The following is a 19,983-nucleotide window of genomic DNA, read 5'->3' as shown; positions in this document are numbered from 1 at the left end:
TCGACAATAATGACATTGTCAATATTATTAGGTCGGCAATTGAAGTGTAGACAGTATTATTAGAAGACAATTCAAATAAAGAAAATATTATTAGATGAACAATAATATCCCTAACCCTATAATACTGTCGACATTTGAATTGCTGATCTAATAATACTGTCACAATTTGAATCGCTGACCTAATAATACTGACCACATTTAAATTGCCAGCCTAATGTTGTCATCTTTTTGAATGTTGACCAAAAGAACGTCTAGCAAACGGCTGCATACCCTCAGACTGCATAAAAAACAAGTTTCAAAGTTATATATGTTTCTGAAAAGTTTATGTATACCAATATCTTGATGTCACCTTTTCATTGGTCATAGAAAAATGATTTCATACTTATGTTATCGTTCAAAAAACATAAAAATATAAATTAAAAATATTACCACAAAAACATAAAACTTGTAAATGTTTTTTTCTAATATCAAATAGGTAAAAAGGAACAGCGCAAAAAAGGCAAACTTTCCAGGGTGTAAAACAATCTCAGGGATATAGACGATACGATATGATAGAAGATCCTGTATTTCTATTAGAATCATTGACTGTAGCAAGCATTTTAGAAGTGATATAATCAGAGCGAATATAGAGACTGTTTATTGACTATTTAGTAGTCACAGACTATTAATTCAATTCCACTAGTGGATAATGTAATGTGTTGTACTGCTGAGAAGTTTGGTATTTAGATTCATGCAGTTTTAATAATTATTCTGCAAAATTATTTTTTTTTCTATTAATAAATAAGTATTGATTTTATTGTGCATATTTATTTCCTTGGATTTGCTTATTCAGGGATCCTTGGATCAATCTCTATCTCTGAGGTTGTTTTACAGCTTGGATAGGTTGCCATTTCTGCGCTATTCCTTTTTACCTTTTAGATTGTTCTTATTGGGGACTAACACTTATCCCATTACAGCTGCATCTTGCAATTTTACAAGGCTATAAAGGTTAATATTTATATTATATTACAGCACCCGATAATGTTACATATTTATCTAATATCGCTCTGGAAAATAACTTCATTTATATATTGTACGTATAGACAGTCTAAGGGCACATGTGAGCCATATCTGTGTACATAGAGAGACATGATGAGCCTGCATGTCACAGTCTCAGATCCGGCTACAAAGGCTCACGCTAGCGTATCCCTGCGCATGCGCACTGACAGCACTCCAGCTGATCCCCAACAGCCTCTTGGTGAAGACTAGCAACGTTAAAATAAAAGCGCGGAACAACTTCGCGGGTGCTGTGTGACGTGGTGAACGATGCACAATGGCGGAGAATTGCACCTTGTTCGGCGAACATTCAACCAGCGTCTCCCAATGCGTGAGTACAACGTGCGCGCTCCCGAGTACTCCCTCCTCAGGGCACACATTTAACTCGCTGTGTGCGGACACGGCCTCCTTATATAATACAATTACTGCGATGAAGTTTACTGGACCTTTCATCTAGTGCACATCACTTCACTCTGTGTTAAACTGCAGGTTACCTATGGTAGTACTTAGGCCTAGTAACTATCCGCTACTCACAGGTCTCAATAGTTATTTGTTGTTCCAATTTGGACCCAAGGCTGGGTGTTGTGCTTTTCTTACAAGTGTCCTCAAGATGGGCTGGTTTCTACACCTCCGTTGGCAAAAGGATTTGGGTTCAAAATAGGGACATTTTAAAGTATGTGGAGTCTCCCAGTCTCCTATATCTAGTATAGGAGACGAGTATCATTGTGAGCTGTTTGATTTTTTGTGTTTATAGCTGTAGAGAGCAAATCATTTTTGTGGTTACTAACTTTCTTTACTGACTGCTTATGCAGCAAAGTATTGCTCACTTTGATACACATTATCATGGTATCTCCAGTGACAGAATAACATTTGGTTTATTGTATTATTGTTTTTAGATTGTCAATATATATTAACTGATAATTATTTTTAAATAATTCTATAGATATCATAAGATGGGTATAGACAAACATAATCCTCAGATAGTCTTTTTAAATTATTTATACACAAAAAAGCCATTACTGTACTGCAGAAAGGTAGAGGTCATGGGAAAAACTTCCCTCTCATTCCCAGCAGGTCAGTAAAAATGGAATGAGTGAATGCTGCTTTAGTTTAAACACTCTTTAACATTTTTTCCCATAAAGTATTTGGTTTTTTTCCCCCCCTCCTGGACAGGGGTAGCAGGCCAGACCATTATGGGAACCTATATTTATGCCTAGGGTAAGTGGTGTGACCATTTGGTTTCCACCTCCCTGAATATTTCCTCTTTAGGTGGGCCTTATGGCTTCAGGGTCAAGGTTTAAGGAATCTTTCTTAAGTTGATGACACTGTCCCACGTTGCAGACTGTTAAAAAAAACAACAAAAAAACTTGAAAACTTGGGATTGGATTCAAAGATAGTTGAATAGATAAGATTTTGGAGAACATAGAGGGGTGGGTGAGATTTTAAACTGGGAACTGAAAGGAAGGTGATAATGGCAGTATGCATTATAGTGTAGACGGGCAACATGGTATAGTTAAACAAAATGGAGTAGAGAGAGGGGTCTAGGAATCTAGGGGGTTGCGTAAAATATAAAGTTAAAGTAAACATAAAAACTATGGTAACAAATGCTATGAGTCGTGCACATGAAACAGGTGAACTAGAATTAATGATGTTGGTAGAGAACGGCTGGCATGTTTAGGAAGTATAGAAGAGATCAGAAAAAGAAGTGGGTTTGTCCATGTAAAAAGTTGTGCAAATAAAAAACTACTTGCCAGTCTCCAGTGCCATTTGCATTCTCTAGTTTCCTGAACTCCCAGCGACCACCATCTGTACCAGTCCTTTCTCTTCCATGCAAAGGAACCTGATTGAGGCACCCACATTTTTGCACATAGTCACCAGTTATGCTCCAGAGACACAGCTCAGCCCGTTTACAGACAGATCCTCAGGCCTGACATGTTTTTGTTTTTATTTGTATTCATAAAGGAGAAAAATTCCAGTAAATTGGTAGTGTATCAATAACTTGTGCACCCTATTAAATGTTGCATAGCTAACAGGAAGGAGTGTAGTTATGCCTAAATAAGAATTAAGATTAAGCACCTGCCCCATACACTCATATTTGCTACAGGAACAAAGCTGGCTAACGAACAGCCCCCTATTTTCTTATAACTGAGTCTAACAAGATTTTTGTACCAAGAATCATATAGAAGACGAGGGGTTGAGGTGGTGTGGCCATAGAGGTTCCCCCTGCATATCTGGTGGTCCAGTCCTAAAATAAAATGCTACTGGGATAAAGTTCACAATCTCGTTAAGTCAAAAACCGATGTCCAAATGTCAGATTCCCTCCTTCTACCTAGGCCCAACCCAGACACCCCACTCCATACCCCAAGACTTTATAAGACATTTACTGAACGCAAATTATAATTGCCTCTATTTGGAAAAACACTAATAATCCCCCTTCGTTAACTGCTACAAGTAACAGTATTTGGCTAACTTATCATATGGAGCGTATTATTGCCATCTTATATAATACGCCTAAGTTTCCAAGTATCATGGTCCCCGCGAACTTATGAGGCTGAACCACTGTTGAATACCATATGATCCACCCTTCCTTTAAGCTCAAATCATATAAACAGCGACCTACTTCTTTTGATATATTTCTATTACTACTTTTGGCTATGCTATTTATTTTAAACTTCTCTTCCTCCTACCCTAACTTTCCCATTTCTCCACCTTCCGTAAACATGTAAAAGTGTACTGTAAGAATAGTTAAGCTGTGTCATTCATTGCCACTTTAGGTGATTGTAAATTTACTAACAGAATTTAAAAATGGATTGGATGCCTTTCTCATAAGAAATTGAATCTGTAGCTAAAAATAATAGAGAGCATTATGTGGATGAAGTTTATTTTTGGGTTCAGAAACATTTTATTTCTTATTTCTGTAAGGCTAAATTGGTAACTGTCATATTTTTTATTTTGCCTTCCTCTCGATCAACGCAAATAGATTTTAATAAAGGTTGAACATAACGTACCTGTATTTTTTTTTTTCAACCTTATTAATTATGAATCTGTACTAACCTATATGTAATGGTACTGATATATTATCTGTTTAAAATGCTTGGAGGCATGTATTCTCACAGTTATAACTGATGTCTTTGTAATTCTTGTAATTAAGAGGAAATTGAACATCTATGCTGGTTTAGAGCGCAATGCTATCTAGCCATTGATTATGATGATAATCCATCTCTATCACATCTTATATTTCAATTTTCAATACATCTTACTGAGAAGTGTATAATAAAAATAATGCTTTTTTCTTTGTTTTATGTTTTTGCTAAAAGAAAGCAACAATGAGTGTGAATGAACTACACCTCTTTCTTTTTCAGCAAGTATCCTGTTGTAGTCCCAAACCTGTAGATGAGAAATAAATGATACTAGTTTTAAATAAGGTGTTTCTAAAATAGTACATCTGACATTTTAAAAAATATTATAGACATTCTATTCATCGTATAGGTTATAGTTGGAAATATGTAATTTACTTTGACAAGAATTCCAAGTATCAAAGAAAATCTTTGTTACAGATGTTGAGGAGCAGTGGGCCAAAAGCTTGTGTATGATTTCAAGGAGAAGTGTTGACATAGGGTGGCATATGGCATCACAGTACAGCCTGCAAAGTATAACAAAAGACAGGTTTGTTTATTATAGCAAATAGTACACATGGTCCCTTCCCCACTCAAACTATCCCAGTAGCAATAACATGTTGTGTATTCATGTGAGTTACACTCTTGTTATGGTAAACTTCAAACATTTAATACATCCTGTACTGTGAATTGCATGACATGACTTTTTTTGGTACTTTAATTTTAATCAAGTGAGTAGAAGCCAAATGCTATAATTGCTCCTTTAGTACTGTCAGAAGAAAAGTGAGCAGTTTAAGTGATACACCATCAGCCACCACACACCAACTACCCAAACCTCAACCCTGACACTCCGAAACAGACTCGTCACCTGCAGTAGTGCTCCTGTGTCAATGGATAAAGTCTTGCTCAAACAAACTTTCTCCATTACAAATTGAACCTGTCTTCTTATTATTCTTCCTCTCTCTTGCCAAGCAAGCCTACTTTATATCCCTAATATCCACTTAGTCGACCAACCCTTTTTGACACCTTCAATTTGTTTCTTTGCCCATCCTCATCGCCCTGCCCTTCTTGTCTCACTCCTCCTGATGAGTTTGCCATCTTTTTTAAAGTCAAAATCAACACCATCTGTCAAGAAATCTCCCATCAGATGCATTACCCCACAAACACCTCTACTCACTTCAGTGCTTTCTCTTCTATTAAATAAGGCAAGGATTTCATGCTATTTTCTTCATCCAGCCTGTTCCCTCAATCTTATTTGAACCCAACTCATCCATGCTCTCCACCTAATTCTTGCTGTAACCTAGCTCACCTCTTCAACCTGTCCCTCTCCACTTGCACCTTCCCTTCCCTATCTGGCTTCTGAAAGTACATTTCTACCCAAACTAAGTTTTGAGTGACATATGTTAAATAGGAAAATGGCATTTACCAGCAATTCCCTGATATGTTGGGTCCCAAAATGCCTCGAATGGTCTGGGCAGGGGACTATTTCAATGTTTTTCTATATAGCCATGGTGTAGTCAAAGTCCCTCTCACTGATCTTTGGATTCAGACAAAAAAACAGAGGAAGGGCCTTAAAAACATGGTTAGAATAATGGGAGGAGGCCGAGGAGGAATACAAAGAAATTCATTAATTATAAGCGGCTTCAGAAGAGAAATATGGAATGTATCATGAACCTTGAGGGAAGGATGCAGGAGGAGCTTGTAAGTGACTGGGTTGATGACATGAATAAGCTGAAAGGACCCATGTAACGTGGGGCCAACTTTATGGAGGGAACTCTAATCTTAAGATTATGTGTGGACAGCCAGACTTTGTCACCAATACGAAACATGGGCAAAATCTTTCAATGGTGGTCAGCGAACCTCTCCTTAGTCATAGTCCAAATGTGGGAAAAGTCCCGAACCATAGTATCAACAGAAGGAACAGATGAAGAGGCACTGGAAGAAAGGTCCGGGAGGGTGGCTTGAACCCCAAGTACAGAAAAGAAGAGGGAGAAGCCAGTGGATTCCCTGAGCAAAGTGGGATAACTCTGCCCAGGGAAGAAGATTAGCCCAGTTTGCTTGATTGTCAGAAGAAACACATCATAAAAACACCTCTAGTTCCTGATTCACCCGCTCGGTCTGTCCATTAGTTTAAGGTCCAAATTTTCATTTTTACAAAAGGCCCTCCAGAAATGAGAAACAAATTCGACACCCCGATCCGAGATAATTTTGTGAGGGCAACCATGAAGTCTGAAGATACCGCACAACTGGCCTTTCTGGTAACTATCCAAGGTTCAAAATCACCCATGCATTTTGAAATAAAATAAATAAGTTTATTTAACAAAATGGTAGCACCAAACAGCAATAACCATGTTAAATAATAACCTGCAACAAATAACACTACAGTCTGGCACAGACAACATACAGAGTATAATGAATACACCTCACCAGTATCCTAGCAATTCTTAGGGACTGCTGTCTATCCTTTCACGTTTCTCCCCTTCTCTCTGTTAAGGCTCACAGGAAGGCAGTGGTCCTGAGTCACTGTAACTCTGCTTCCGGCAGACACACATCTCCTCAAAACCTGGAGAGGTAGATCAGGGCAAAGGCAGTTCTCCAGGTTCCGATTGTCCCTTTCCTGTCGGGGCAGAGATCTGGACCTCAATGCTAGCCTGACTTCAGCTATCACTTAGTAGTGATTCCCAATTTGCTGTTCTCTGGAGTTGGTATTTGAAGGCAGAAATGAACTTCCTTGGAGTTCCTGGACCTGCCTTATTTGTCCTTTTCTGTGTTTACCTTTTCACGGATAGCAGATGATTTGCTCTTGATACAATTAAGGATGGGAATTGTTCTGTGGCAATTCAGCAGAAGTTGCTCAAACAAGTAAGGTAATCCAGAAACATTACATTTAAATATATAATGTAGTCATCCATCTGTTGAACCTTTCCCTATGCTAGCACACACAGACACACTGCTAAACAAAGTCAAGAGACTCCCCGCCCCCCCCCCCCCCTCCCCTGGTGTGATGTATATTCATACGTGACTGGTGGACAATAATCCTTTGGCTAGGCTGAGACAATGGACTAGTTTGCAAGATACGAAAACCATGCTGCAGAGGACACAAACACTATCACAGGTAGCAACCTGTGGTGATATCACCTTCCCTGTGCCAATGCTAAGTCATTAAACATCATTAAATGTAAGTATACCACCCCACACACACAGCCATCAGAGCCCTTTTTAGTGTGGTCTGCAAGACCAGTCACCCCATCATAATGAACAGACCCTAAGATAATGCAAGAAATTTATCATGCATCTCACCAGTTTCGCTCCGTGTTGTTCACTGTGTGCTTTGGTTTCCCTTGGTTACCGCTATCTGCTGTTCAGCCTGGCGTTCCTCTATCATCGGACGCCATCTTGCCTAGTGGTCTGTGCATGCGTTTCCCTGGGAACCTTCAAGACCTTTGCTCCACTGTGATTGGATCATCTGCAGCCTAACTAAATCTACAGGATTTTTTTCCGGGCTGCACCTACTTTGTGGAATTCCCTCCCACGCACAGTAAGACTTTCCTCTAGTCTTCAAACCTTCAAGCGTTCACTGAAAACCCACCTCTTCAGACAAGGTTATGATATTCCTCAACCATCATCTTAATTTCCCTAGATTACCCTATTACCATCCTCTACACTGCTAACGCAAGACAACAACCTTCTGACCAACATTGCAACACACATAGCCCACTCAGTACTTTTACCTTTGCAGTCTGGCTGGTCCATTGTGCAATATGATGTAGCACATGCCCTTGTGTTTCTAACTCCCATTGTCCTATAGATTGTAAGCTTTCGAGCAGGGTTCTCTTAACTCTCTGTCTGTATGTATTACCCAGTATTGTCTTATTAATGTTTGTTCCCAATTGTAAAGCCCTATGGAATTTGCTGGCGCTATATAAATAAATGTTGATGATGATGATGCAGCCAGTTTCCTTTATAAGGGCCATCCTCCCTTCAGTGGGTGTCAGATCATCAGGTCTCTCTACCTGATAGGAATCATTTCCTCTGACTCCTGTTGTTCCTGACATCGTGGATGGTGCAGCCTGTTGCTACTCAGAATACCTGTGCTGCTCACTGCTTCCCAGCAATTACCTCTGCAGCTCATCTATACTCAGCATTACCTGTGCAGCTCATTGCTTCGCAGCATTATCGCCGCAGAGCATCGCTCATTATTGGTCCCGTTCCAGGGTTATAACAACTGTGTGGATCTCAATGCTATTGCTCTCTGCAGCTCTTCGCTTCACCACCATATTGGCTCAGCTTATCTCACAGTCAAGACCTGTGGCTTCACTGCAGAGCATCGCTCCTCCTCGGTTCTGTTCCAGAGTTATACACCTGTGTGGACCTCAGCGCTCCAGCTCTCTGCCGTGCATCTCTTCACCACTACTACTGTTCTGCCTAACAACTACTTGGTGGTTCAGTGCATTCTCTGCTCTGTGCCCCCTAGAGGACTGCGACCTGCGGTGGAGAGCAGCCAAGGCCCCTTTCCCTTGTGGAATCCCTGGTGAACACCTCTCCACTGTTAGACTCCGCACCTCTCTGGGGGTAAGCTGTCACTCTAGCAGTAATCGGGACCATTCCCATTATCCGGCTTTCGTGACAAAATTGTTCATGCACTTATATAGCCTACACCATACCCTGTCCACACTACACAAATATATCACCTCACCCTTAGCAATACTTCTGTACTTCTGACCACACTAGAAAGAGGTCACTCACTGAACATTAATAAGCTAGACTTGTCTGCAACTGCCTCAACAATAAGAAGGAATTGCCAGATGTCAAGTCATTTCCCCCCTCCATGTTGGAGGAGAATATCATGTTTGTCTATGCATGCCAAAGATGCCCGGCACTCGGCTGTGACCACTTTAACAAATATTAGCTATCTCAAAAGAGAATTGCAGACAAGGACTGTGCCATTTTCCACCCAATGAATAGGAGATAGAAAGATAGAAAATATCATCAAGTTCCATCCTCCAACATTGTCCAAATGCTCACAGCCTAAAGTAGATGCTGATCGATCTTCATAACCACATCCTAATCCCAATTCAGATGCATCCAATATTGCCTCAAATATGGAAGGAGTTGAAGGTAAAAACCTTTACATCTGGCTTCATATGCATTACCCTTTTAAATCTTTACGCTGAGGCCTAAGAAGCTGCAATAGATACACTTCACGATAGGCATATCTAGAGATGCAACCAATCACAAGTGATTCATTATATCTGGAAACCATTATCATTATTATCTGGAACTATTTACACCTGGTACTGACCACCCACAAATAATACTTGCTTCTCAGGAGTATTTATGTCTTTCTCCCGGTCTATATCCATTTGCAATTGCACATGCACACACTTACTTAAGCTGGGTAAACACTACACTGTGTTCGTCCAATAATCGGCTCAAACAGCCGACATACGACCGCTTGTTCAAAAGTCGGGTCAGTGTGTGCAGTGACACGATGGTCGAAAGTCTGCCCAAATGGACGATTATCGCCTCATTTGGTTGGTCGTACCGTTTAATATTTTCGGTCCAATCTCGTTTCCGCTGTGTAGTGTGTATAAACTTCCCACCGATCCACAACAGTGAGTACGAAATTACAGTCATTGCTCACGACAACATGGCTGTAAAAAGTCGCTAAAGGGATGTCCGCTCTTCCCTTTATCGTCCTAAACAAGGCTAGTGTGTATGCAGTCCATGGACCGAGCGATCGGAACATCGACCGCATGTAAAAAGTTGGTCGAAATTTCTGTAGTGTGTACCCAGCTTAACTCGGGTCTTCATTACAACACCTCCGTATCATCTCTCCAGGTGCAGGCTGGGAGAAGTGACAGAATTACGCAAATCACTCAAGTTTGCATAGTACTCACTCTGCTTTAGCCCCCATATATTTAACAAGCTTCCATAAAGAGCAGTAAAAGTGATGGAACCGAGGCTGTACACCAGTAATCCTTTCAAAAACAATAAATGGTTAAACTATTATTGCTCATTATTTCTGTTATTCTGAAGGGAACTTCAGGTCTGTATCCTGTTGATTTTCTCATCGTTAATTTTGACATTTTTTGGCATTATGGTATTATTGTGTGCATTAATTTGTTGACAAGGTGTCTAGAGGATATTTTTATTTAGCATTTACTAAATTAGGACAGCTTCCCAGCTCCAACTGGAGGCAAGCATAAATTATTTAAGAAAGAAACCCCTTTTTAATCGATCAATGTGGCAACTTTGGTATCTCTCTCTTTGGGACTTAAATTTCTTGCTTGTTTTTATTTCATCATTATATCTAAAAATAGTAATGGCTTTCAAATGAATTATACTGGGATATATTAAACGTGAATCTGAAAAAGTTAATAAAGATGGGAAAACCTGAACTGTACCTCATACGTGTGTTATATTGTATACATTTCCTGGTCTCACTGTAGTTCTTCTGCTAAATGGCTTGATAGTCTAGCCATTCTGAGCTTATATAGGTCCAACTAGAGCTTATTTATTGATGGCAACAATGCCTATTACCAAGTTGGAGACTAATTAAAGCGTGAGTGTTCAGGTTGTTTAAATTTCAATGAACCATGATAGTGTGGAAGAGACGATAAGCTTTGAAAGCTCCCTGTCCAGCAAGCTAGCTAACAGACTGTACACAGAATGCATAATTTAAAGTGATATGCTGCATTTTACTTCTACTACTACTACTACTACTACTACGGTCAGGTGCTGAACTAGGGGCAGCCAGCCTTCCTAACTTTATGCAATATGTATATTTTTTTTCTATCCCAATTATTCAACATCCCTATTCTTCCTCCTTGTGGTCTCACAAACTTTTAAATTCAAAGTAACTAAACAACATTTACTTATTTGATTTTAATTTTACAGAGAGGCATTATTCAATCTAAAGCAGTCATAAGTAAGTGTGCTAAAGCATTAGCATGCATTGCTAAACTAAAGTAGTGCTTGACTCTAATTGGTATTTTGTCCTAACTTAGTGCCTAGATTACAGATCCTCCTTGCCTGGATGTTGGGAGTAAAGAGTAAGAACATATTTAAGATATATATCAGCTAAATTAGTAATCAGTGACTTGTTCCTACATTCATTTTAAAAGTGAACATGTGCTGGTTTTTGTAAAGTGAATAAAATACAAAACCAACTTGTGGCACTCAGTACCCGGATGCTATAGTATTATTTGGGGACAAATCTTCTCCTAAATAAGAGTAACCAGGGAGTGTTCCTAACAGGGCTTTCTAAATTTACTATCTGTACTCTACTAACTCCCTTAATTTGGATTATTGAGTACTATTGAGCTTAAAGTATGGCTGTTCAATCATAGACTAAAACTAATATTAGTGCTGTACAGATTCTAATTGATTTATTGATTTCCTCTGACATTATGTTATGGATTTGAAATGTTAAACTTTGTGGTGATTTTATACTATAAGTGAGTAAGTGATATTGCCTCTTCTGCCATGATTGATCAAGAAGGATTTTTGACTATCATGATTTATTATATGACTATGACCAATGTAATAATGGGGTCACCGCTCCTAAAACCACTCCTCAAATTAATAATATGCTGCTGCTTCTTAAGGTTCTTATAATATTAATAGTCAGAAGTGCAAATAACCGGGCTGCAAATTGTCCAAGATATTGTAGCGCCTGCGGGGAACTGGACAGACGCACACAGAAGAACTTACTTTATAAACGATGGTCACCTCCTGTCCGCTTCCGAGGCCCAGCCGCTGCCCGATCCCAGCAGATCAGCACCTGCAACCCTTGTCGCCTCCAACCACGTCCCTCTAAGAAAGAGACAGAGATTACGGCTATGCCTACCGGGAAAGGGCTGTCCGAGACCACGGCAATGAGCAAAAACACTCTTAGTCAAAGCTCACTTGCCGCCTCCTCGCTTTGCTCTTGCCAAGGCGCAGGGGACTAAAGGCACTTGAGACCAGGAACAGTCCCGCCTCAAGTACCTCACACACCTCCCGGTGAGGGCCTAACCGAAAAGGGGAGTCGAGCGTGATACTCACTGGGACACTCCCACTTCCGGTCCTGTTTCACTGCTCCTCCCCGACATCTGTGGATGATAAGGAACACACAGCCTCCCTCTGCGCTATCAGTGAGACTAAAGTGTACACCCACAGCACTAAACTTACTACAACAGGCGACCCGACCCTAACAACTCTCTAATGGTCGGCAACGCAACTAAATTAAACGACTATAATACTAACTGGGTGTGGTGTACTAACGGGAACTACTCACTAAACACTACGGGGAACACCAGCCGTAGTTCACGGACTACTCCGGAGGGCGGTTCCTAACCCCCTCACCCAGGTCGTACCAAGAAGACTGTCTTCTTACTATGAGGTCACCCACTCTCTCTCTCCGCGGCGTAGCCCAGCCGCCGCGACTCACTCACGGCCGTCGCTATGACGACCGGGACGTCCCTTCCGGCCAGAACTCTGCCAGACGCCAAAAGTATCTTTATGCGCTCCGGCAGGCTGTGTAGCCGGGCGCATGCTCAGTAGTATCTCACAGCCTGTGGGCTGATTAAACAGGGCATATTATTTATTAGCCTACACCTGAGTGTAGGTCCAGGGGCAAGCGCTGATTGGTCTGCCTGTGTATTTAAGGCAGTGAGGTCTGCAGCCTCACTGCTGGTTATAGCTTCTCTGCTCCAGTCTGCTGACCTGCTTGTTCCTGTTCTAGTCTTCTGAGACCGCTACTGATTTCCCGTGTTTGACCCCTGGCTTTAAATTGGACTTTGCTCGTGTTTCCTGTGACCCTGATCTCTGGCCTGTTTACCGGGTCTGCTATTCGCCTGTGACCCCTGACCTCAGCTTGTTTACCGATACTGTTGTCTGCTGCCAACCCTTGACCTCTGCGTGGACCTGACTCTTCTTGCCTGGGTTCTCCCCAGCCGGTACACACTTCACGACCCTCTGTCAGTCTGTGGCCCAGTCTGTCCCCACCATCAGGGGCTCCAGTGAACACCTGATTGGCAGAGTAGGTTCCGGGTTGTGTTGTGCCAGCTGGAGGGGTTCCTAACAGTTACCAGGGCATTTATTGCACAAAGTCTCACACACAACCTTATTTTAAGGGCTATAATGATGGATGTGATTGTTTTCACTCCTTTACCATGGAAGGGGCCAAGTTCAATGTCTCTGCACTATTATCAGGCTCACAATTTGGCAAAATCTGTGAAATCTTTGAGCCACAGCTTTTTGTAAACCAGTGTAAAAGAAGCTGTAACCCCTAGTCAGCGCTATCCAATGTAAAGAATCTCTTACCAGGGAGCAGCCCTATTTCATCATTCCATGGTGTAGGAAAGTCCCCAAGAAGGGTGCTTAGATTGCAAAGTCTCTCTGGATTGGGACTTGCTTTGTGAATTGGTTGTCGCCAGCTCCCCCTTATCACTCACGTAATCGGCAGACCCCCTGCAGTGCTTGGCTCTATGAAATCTACCTGGCTGTAATGTCAAACTATGAAGTCCCACTTTTCCACACATTAGAGAATAAGAACCTAGGTATCTAAGCATCTAAAGACACTCATGGTTTTAATCCGGTCTAGTCTTTTTGGGTGCAATCATGCTTCCAGCTGACTGGCACTTCCTGTGAAATTTGTCCATCTAGTAGCTTTGGAAGTCCTTCAAGCGTAGTGCCAGCATCTCTGTGGTGCCAGTGACCTGGGGATCTCAAATGTTCCTAAGTGATAATGACTCTTTTGGAGGGCAAAGTACAGTGGTGTCTAGTGAAACCACCTGGCAACATTTATGAATATTGAACAAATATACATCATAACACGTGTATAACATTAATATAATCTTATAGCAGGGCATATATAGTTAGTGTAAATTGTTTTGGCGAGAGGGGATACCAAGCAGACTTAACCTTTATTGGGATGTTCGTGAATGTGATATTAATAATTTTGTTCTGAGCCATACAGAACTTTTGCATGATAGAGCAGGCCCACCTCGCTCTCAGTCCTCCAGCCATGGTTCAGCATTTGTGGGTTCCCATTTTAGCTTTCTAAATCTAAAAGGATCTAGGGGGGGAAATTTTTGGGCAGTGCTTGGTAAGAGTTAGAGAAGTCTAGGTCAAATGTTCATTTTGACTGAGATGATGCATTGAATCCAGAAACTGTATAATTAATTCTATGTGAGAAGGTCAGACTTAATGGTGGTGAGGAGAGGTAAATAGTTAGCCTTTAAAAGGGATTCTAAACTTTTGATATTGTAGATTTCCATATATTTAAATTTACTTGTCTGAAATGTATATTAAGTAATTTTTTGGTGCTATTTGTAAGGAAAATTATCTAATATTTCAGTCTAATTAGTATAGATTATGAAGTTGGCTAGAAGGCCAAATAGAGTGGGTTTTCAGTGGTTTGGAAAGTGACTGAAAAATGTCATCATCTTACAAAGCAATTTTTTTGTGTTTTTGTAAACCTATTTTAATACTTGTTTCATTTGGATTTTGTTTGATGCTGGTGGTTCCATTACCAAAGTGAAAATGAGGGGACAGTGTGTACAACCTTGACAGATGATGTTCGAGATCTTAAAATGGGCAGAGAGCAAGCCATTCACCAGGACAGAGGCTGTTATGTCTGAGTGGAGAGCTGCGACCCAACAGTGTTTATTGACACTGCTAGGTGAACAGGATTTTTGCATCAGATGAGCGAGAGGCAGAGTCTCAATGCCACTCAGCTTATATGACTGTGTGTTTTTGCGCTCTGTAGTATGCAACACACTCCATCAGCATATAGTAATTACAAGTGGCCTAGGGTGCCATCGCTTCACTCACCATCCTCTCCTTGCACCCCTCCTGATAAGTTTCCATTAAACTTCTAGTGTATCACAATGGTATATCTAGATTCTTTGGGCCTGACTCATTAAGGTACGCAAAGTTACCATATTGTGCATGTTTTCAAAATGCACATAAATCAGTTATAAGCACGCCAGTATTCAACAAATCGCAGATCTGAAGAAAGATCCCTTGTTGAATACGGGTCTAGGTAAGCTTTGCTCTGACAAACAAGACACTGCAGGATATGTCCAATACATATGTAGAATTTAGTCCCAGGAGAATGCACAGAGAAAATTTTTCAATTGATCACGTGTTAATTACATTACTGACAACACATTTAAAAAAAAAAGTTTTTTTTCCCACCCTTTCCCCTGTAAAATACACTTATTAGGATGTAATTGCTGTACATAAAATGCAGTTTTACAGTTGCTTCTGATTGTAAACACATGTTCTAGCATACATACGTGACCCTCATCACTAGTAAACGCCACTTACACCTGCCCTTTAGCTGGTGCAAATGATATGTCAGAAAAACATGTACATTTGAGATGCCTATAGTGTGAATCGGATGCTGCTACATGTGCTCAATAATGGCGTGCACTTACTGTACATTGACTACGTGCATTGACTACGTACCCTCCCTGATCCGCCCTTGAAATCGTAGACTAGCATAAGGGTCCTTTGCACTCGAAGTTGAATTGGATGTTCCTGCGTTTGCTGGCATATGCTCCGGTTCTGGGCATGAACAGACCGATTTTATGCAAAACACAGCAGGTATCGTTATTTACATTCCTTAATGAATCATGCCCTTTGTTTATAAATTGGTAATTATGCAATAAATCTTTTTCAGTCACCAGATTTTTAAACCCACTGTCTTATTATTTTTGTTAGTGATGCGTATAAAACCGCAAAGGGGTTTCAGGTTGATGTGTTGGCCTTTCAATAACTTGATGTTATCCATTTGAACTTCCTCCTAGCAATTCTTATAGTGTCAACACATCTTAAGCAATCAAATACCCTAATGTGTGGTTGATCATACCCAAACATTAAAACAGCAGCCATCCTCGCTGGTACTCCTATTGCCGTATTCTGTGTTCAGCCACACTGGAATCAAGCGTATTTTCATATTTAGCAATCTTCTTTAAATTTTCTGATAACCATGTTTCTAAGACTCTGTTTTTTAGCACACTTCGTTTTTTACGTAATGTTTGCTTATTTAATTAACATAATTAGACTTCCTTTACTTCAGTCAATTCAATTAGGGATTATCCATGAAATGACTTATAAATTCATTTTAATATGTTCCAATAAATACTTTTTTATGATATAATACTAATGTATAATTATAATTTCAAATGATCATAAAAGTTCAGATTCATAGAACAAGATCAGATAGGTAAAAACTGTTATATCACAATTATTGTGTCTTCAGGGGTTCATCCTAATATATAAAACGAACTAGAAGCAATTGACATTTTAGTTAAACACCTCCACATAGCCCAGACCAGAGAATTTATACATCACACTAGTAATTTTAGAAATGTCAATTAGCTTTGAATAGTGCCATGTCACCCAGTGAGATTCATTCACTGCCTACAGTGATATGCCTGGTACAGCTGGGAACAATCTCACTTTTAGCAACATAACTACATATTAACAGCTTCCTATTATCCAATACAATGCGTGCTGTATAATACTGTACTATGACTCTTTGTTAGGTTTCTTTCTGTCACAATAGGGTACCTACGGATTAGTTGCCAATACTGAACAGAATTAATCGCCCTTTTATACGGGTTATTTATAATAAATTTTGCACCTGGATACCCAATGTTACACCCATCAGTCAGTAAACCGTGAACAACCTCTTTACAACCCCTTTAACAAACTACAAATGTGCAGTAACATTCAGTAACAAATCAACAAATAGCTTTGTTTGGTCCAGTGCAACTAAGGAATGGGCAATATACAGGTATAATAATACTACTACTGAGGCTGTGGAAGAGAAGAAGACTAGCAAGACTCATAACTGCATTTGTGTTAAATGTGATAAGCATCTAACTAATGATTATAAGAGGCATTATAATATTGTAAGAGTTTTTATGTTTGGACTGTATTCCTCATAGTGAAACTTCAGTACAAGCCCCAAAACAATAATTTATTAACTGGATGATGAAATATATTGTATCAAAAGAAGGGCTCCAAGCATGTCAAGGTGTTAAAAAGGCCTGGTCTTTGATGGGTATAGACTACAATGATCACACTCTCCCACAGTCTTCAATTCTTAAAATGTTGTCTGAAAAACGATTTCTTGTGCCACTAGCTCTCTCGTGAGCAGGGCTCTCCCTACTTTTTGGTTTCATGTCTGCATTGTATGTCCCTATGTATACCGTCTTTCCAGCACATCTTTAGAGCACAGTGTCACCTTGCAAATCAACAAAATTAATGTTGATAATGGTAGCATATTCCCCATCACCTCTGTAGAAGCACAGCCACCTCTACAAAGTCCTTTTACAGGGAAGTAACCCAATTTCAAAGTGAAACCTGTTACAAAGCAGGTCAGCTACTTCTTTTCCAGGTTTCCCTGTATATGTCCTGCTTCCTGCAGGCCACATGTTGAGCGCATGTGTTGATAGTGGTGCCCACCGTGGGTATCCCTGGTACTCTAATGAGCAAGGCCAATGTATCTATGAAGTCCAGCCTGCAAACCGTTTTAGTAGGCATTAATTTAATATTTTACATTTTGCTAAAATAGGGCTTGATTTTGGCATTATCTTTATCTTAAAGCTGCATTCTAGGTATGGTGAAAATTCACCGTACCCTAGATCTCCATGCAGCTGTTTCTTGGGGCTCCATAGTTTGTTTCATAACCTCATCCGGAAGTCAGGGATGTTTGATGTTGTGAAGAGGGTGTGTGGCTGCGCAGACCAATTAGCAGCTGTAATGATAGAGCTTGCTTCTCATTGTTCTGTGGGAGGATTACACGCATCTAAATGGCCTGTAAAATGCAAAAGGCATTCCAGTGAAAGTGTACGCCAAGGCCTGTTTCTACCACTTCTGAGTATGTGTAAAAAATAAAATAAGAAAATTTTGCTGGGAGTTGCAATGTTCTGTGGTTTTCTGCAACCAGAAAAATTTACCTTATTCACCGCTTGAAGTCGATTTAAGGTTCTCAGGCCAGGGATATTAATGCCACACTAACTCAGATGACTGCAAGCTCAGATCTCAGATTTTTGACCTGTGTCAGATTCCATTAGCATACCTCCCAACTATTCCGATTTTAGTAGACTGCTTTGTCCTACTGTGGAAAAGTTGGGTGGTGTGGCAAAGCAGAGCAGAGGAAGAATGGGTGCCGTGCACAGCTGCCACTGCGGTGCACGGAATTGAAGTACTGAACACATGGCTATGCCCTGAGCCACATGGTCATATTGTCCCGATTTCCCAACTTTAAAAGCTGTTTGGGATACATTAGGACACTGTTCTAAATATGTGGTTGGACCTTCAGCTGTCTATCATGAAGAGGGGATATAAGACTTTTCACAGTGTTGCATTTGGAAGTCAGTTTAAAACTAAAAAATGTGTTTTATTACCATGATTGATATCTGAGTTTTTAAATTTTAGTATGTAATGTTTTGTTTTTTGTTTTTTTTAAGTTGATCCCTCTTTAGAAAATATCTAATTTAAATGTTATTCATAAAACCTGTGAACACTACTATTATGGTGAATCCAGTAAGCAGTAATGAAATATAAATATTTGTTTACCTATGGGCATAGGTTGTAGTTATATTGTAAACCATGCATTTCATTACTTGAAGTGATAAACCAACCAAAGAAATTAAACTTGCAATAGTGGTTACATATGATCAATTAAGAAATCTCTTCATTCTATAAGTGTAGAAGTTCCCTCCTCCGGGGCAATTCAATTAATCACGAGGTTCCATAGTAACATCATGGCTATGTTACTGCATGATGTTGCAGTTAATGGTCTAAGAGCTGCTAGCAGAAATGAGCGACGTTTGTCATTACCCTAATTGCTGTTATGTGCGTCGAAACCTAGCTCAGAGGTTACTACGGAACCTCATAGGTAATTTAATAGCACCTTCCCAACCCCCCTAATTTCTATTGCTTTTTTAGCGTTTGTTACAATTGTTTGTGAGAAACAGACAACACCAACATGCTATACTTCCTCTGGCTGAGAGGAACACTGTGACTGGATCAGTTATAAATAACTTATGGTATAAATTTATTTAAAGGAAATAGCGCAGGGCTCTTATTTATATAATTGCACATGCACTTATTTTTGATATTGTGTATATTTTGGTAAGGGAAATCTTTATTTATAAGACCAGGGGCTTGTATTGAAAAGTTGTTGTTCTTGTTTTATCTGACCTGATCACTGGTACCTCCAACCAGTGTGAGAGCAAATAAACATCATATGCTTTGAAGACCTACTTGAAAACATCTTCAATATTGCTGTATTCTTGTGACCTGCAGATTAGACTCTAAATCTAATCCGTTCTCCGACTGTTTGTGTGGTTGGACCCAGTTTTCCGGTGCCACCACTCTGCCTGCTACCCTGCAGTTCTGGTCCGTGTGATAGGCCAGGGTGGATCCATCCACAGCAACCCTGATCTATAGGAAGAGGTCAGGAGTAGCAGCAAAGGTACACCAGTAATGTGGTACATTCACAGATCAGTTACCCAGAAGAAACCCAGTTCTGGATGCTGGTAAGGAGTCCAGTGTTGGCATCATTTGTAAGCCCCTTCTACTGCGGAAAGAGGGTGCATTTGGGATAACGAAAGGGAACGGTGGCAAAGTAAGCCCAGCCGGTTCCCAGCAGCAACAGACAGGGTGGCATAGGCGGTCCATCCTGTCACAAGTATTCATGTCAGTTAGACCTTTTGACTTGCTAGTAGATCTCCTGCCTCTGAAATAAGATGCAGGAAATCACAGCAAGGTTTTTAAGATATCAAAGATAAGTGTAAATATTTTTAGCTTTACCAAAACATAT

At 40.3% G+C, this 19,983-nt stretch overlaps 1 protein-coding gene across 1 annotated transcript in view; it reads left to right on the top strand.

The window, feature by feature from the left end:
* The first annotated feature begins 1,201 nt into the window (after positions 1-1,201).
* LOC142139111 (uncharacterized) overlaps positions 1,202-19,983 on the top strand; it is a 441,344-nt gene continuing 422,562 nt past the window's right edge. The window contains exon 1 of the mRNA XM_075196426.1: positions 1,202-1,366. Within this exon, the coding sequence (XP_075052527.1) occupies positions 1,313-1,366 (54 nt within the window). The 5' untranslated portion in view covers positions 1,202-1,312. The remainder of the gene's footprint in view (positions 1,367-19,983) is intronic.

This window comes from Mixophyes fleayi, chromosome 2, assembly GCF_038048845.1.
Source record: "Mixophyes fleayi isolate aMixFle1 chromosome 2, aMixFle1.hap1, whole genome shotgun sequence".
Lineage (NCBI taxonomy): Eukaryota > Metazoa > Chordata > Amphibia > Anura > Limnodynastidae > Mixophyes > Mixophyes fleayi.
The sequence above is the reverse complement of the archived record's forward strand: the minus strand, read 5'-3'. Positions and strand labels throughout refer to the sequence as shown.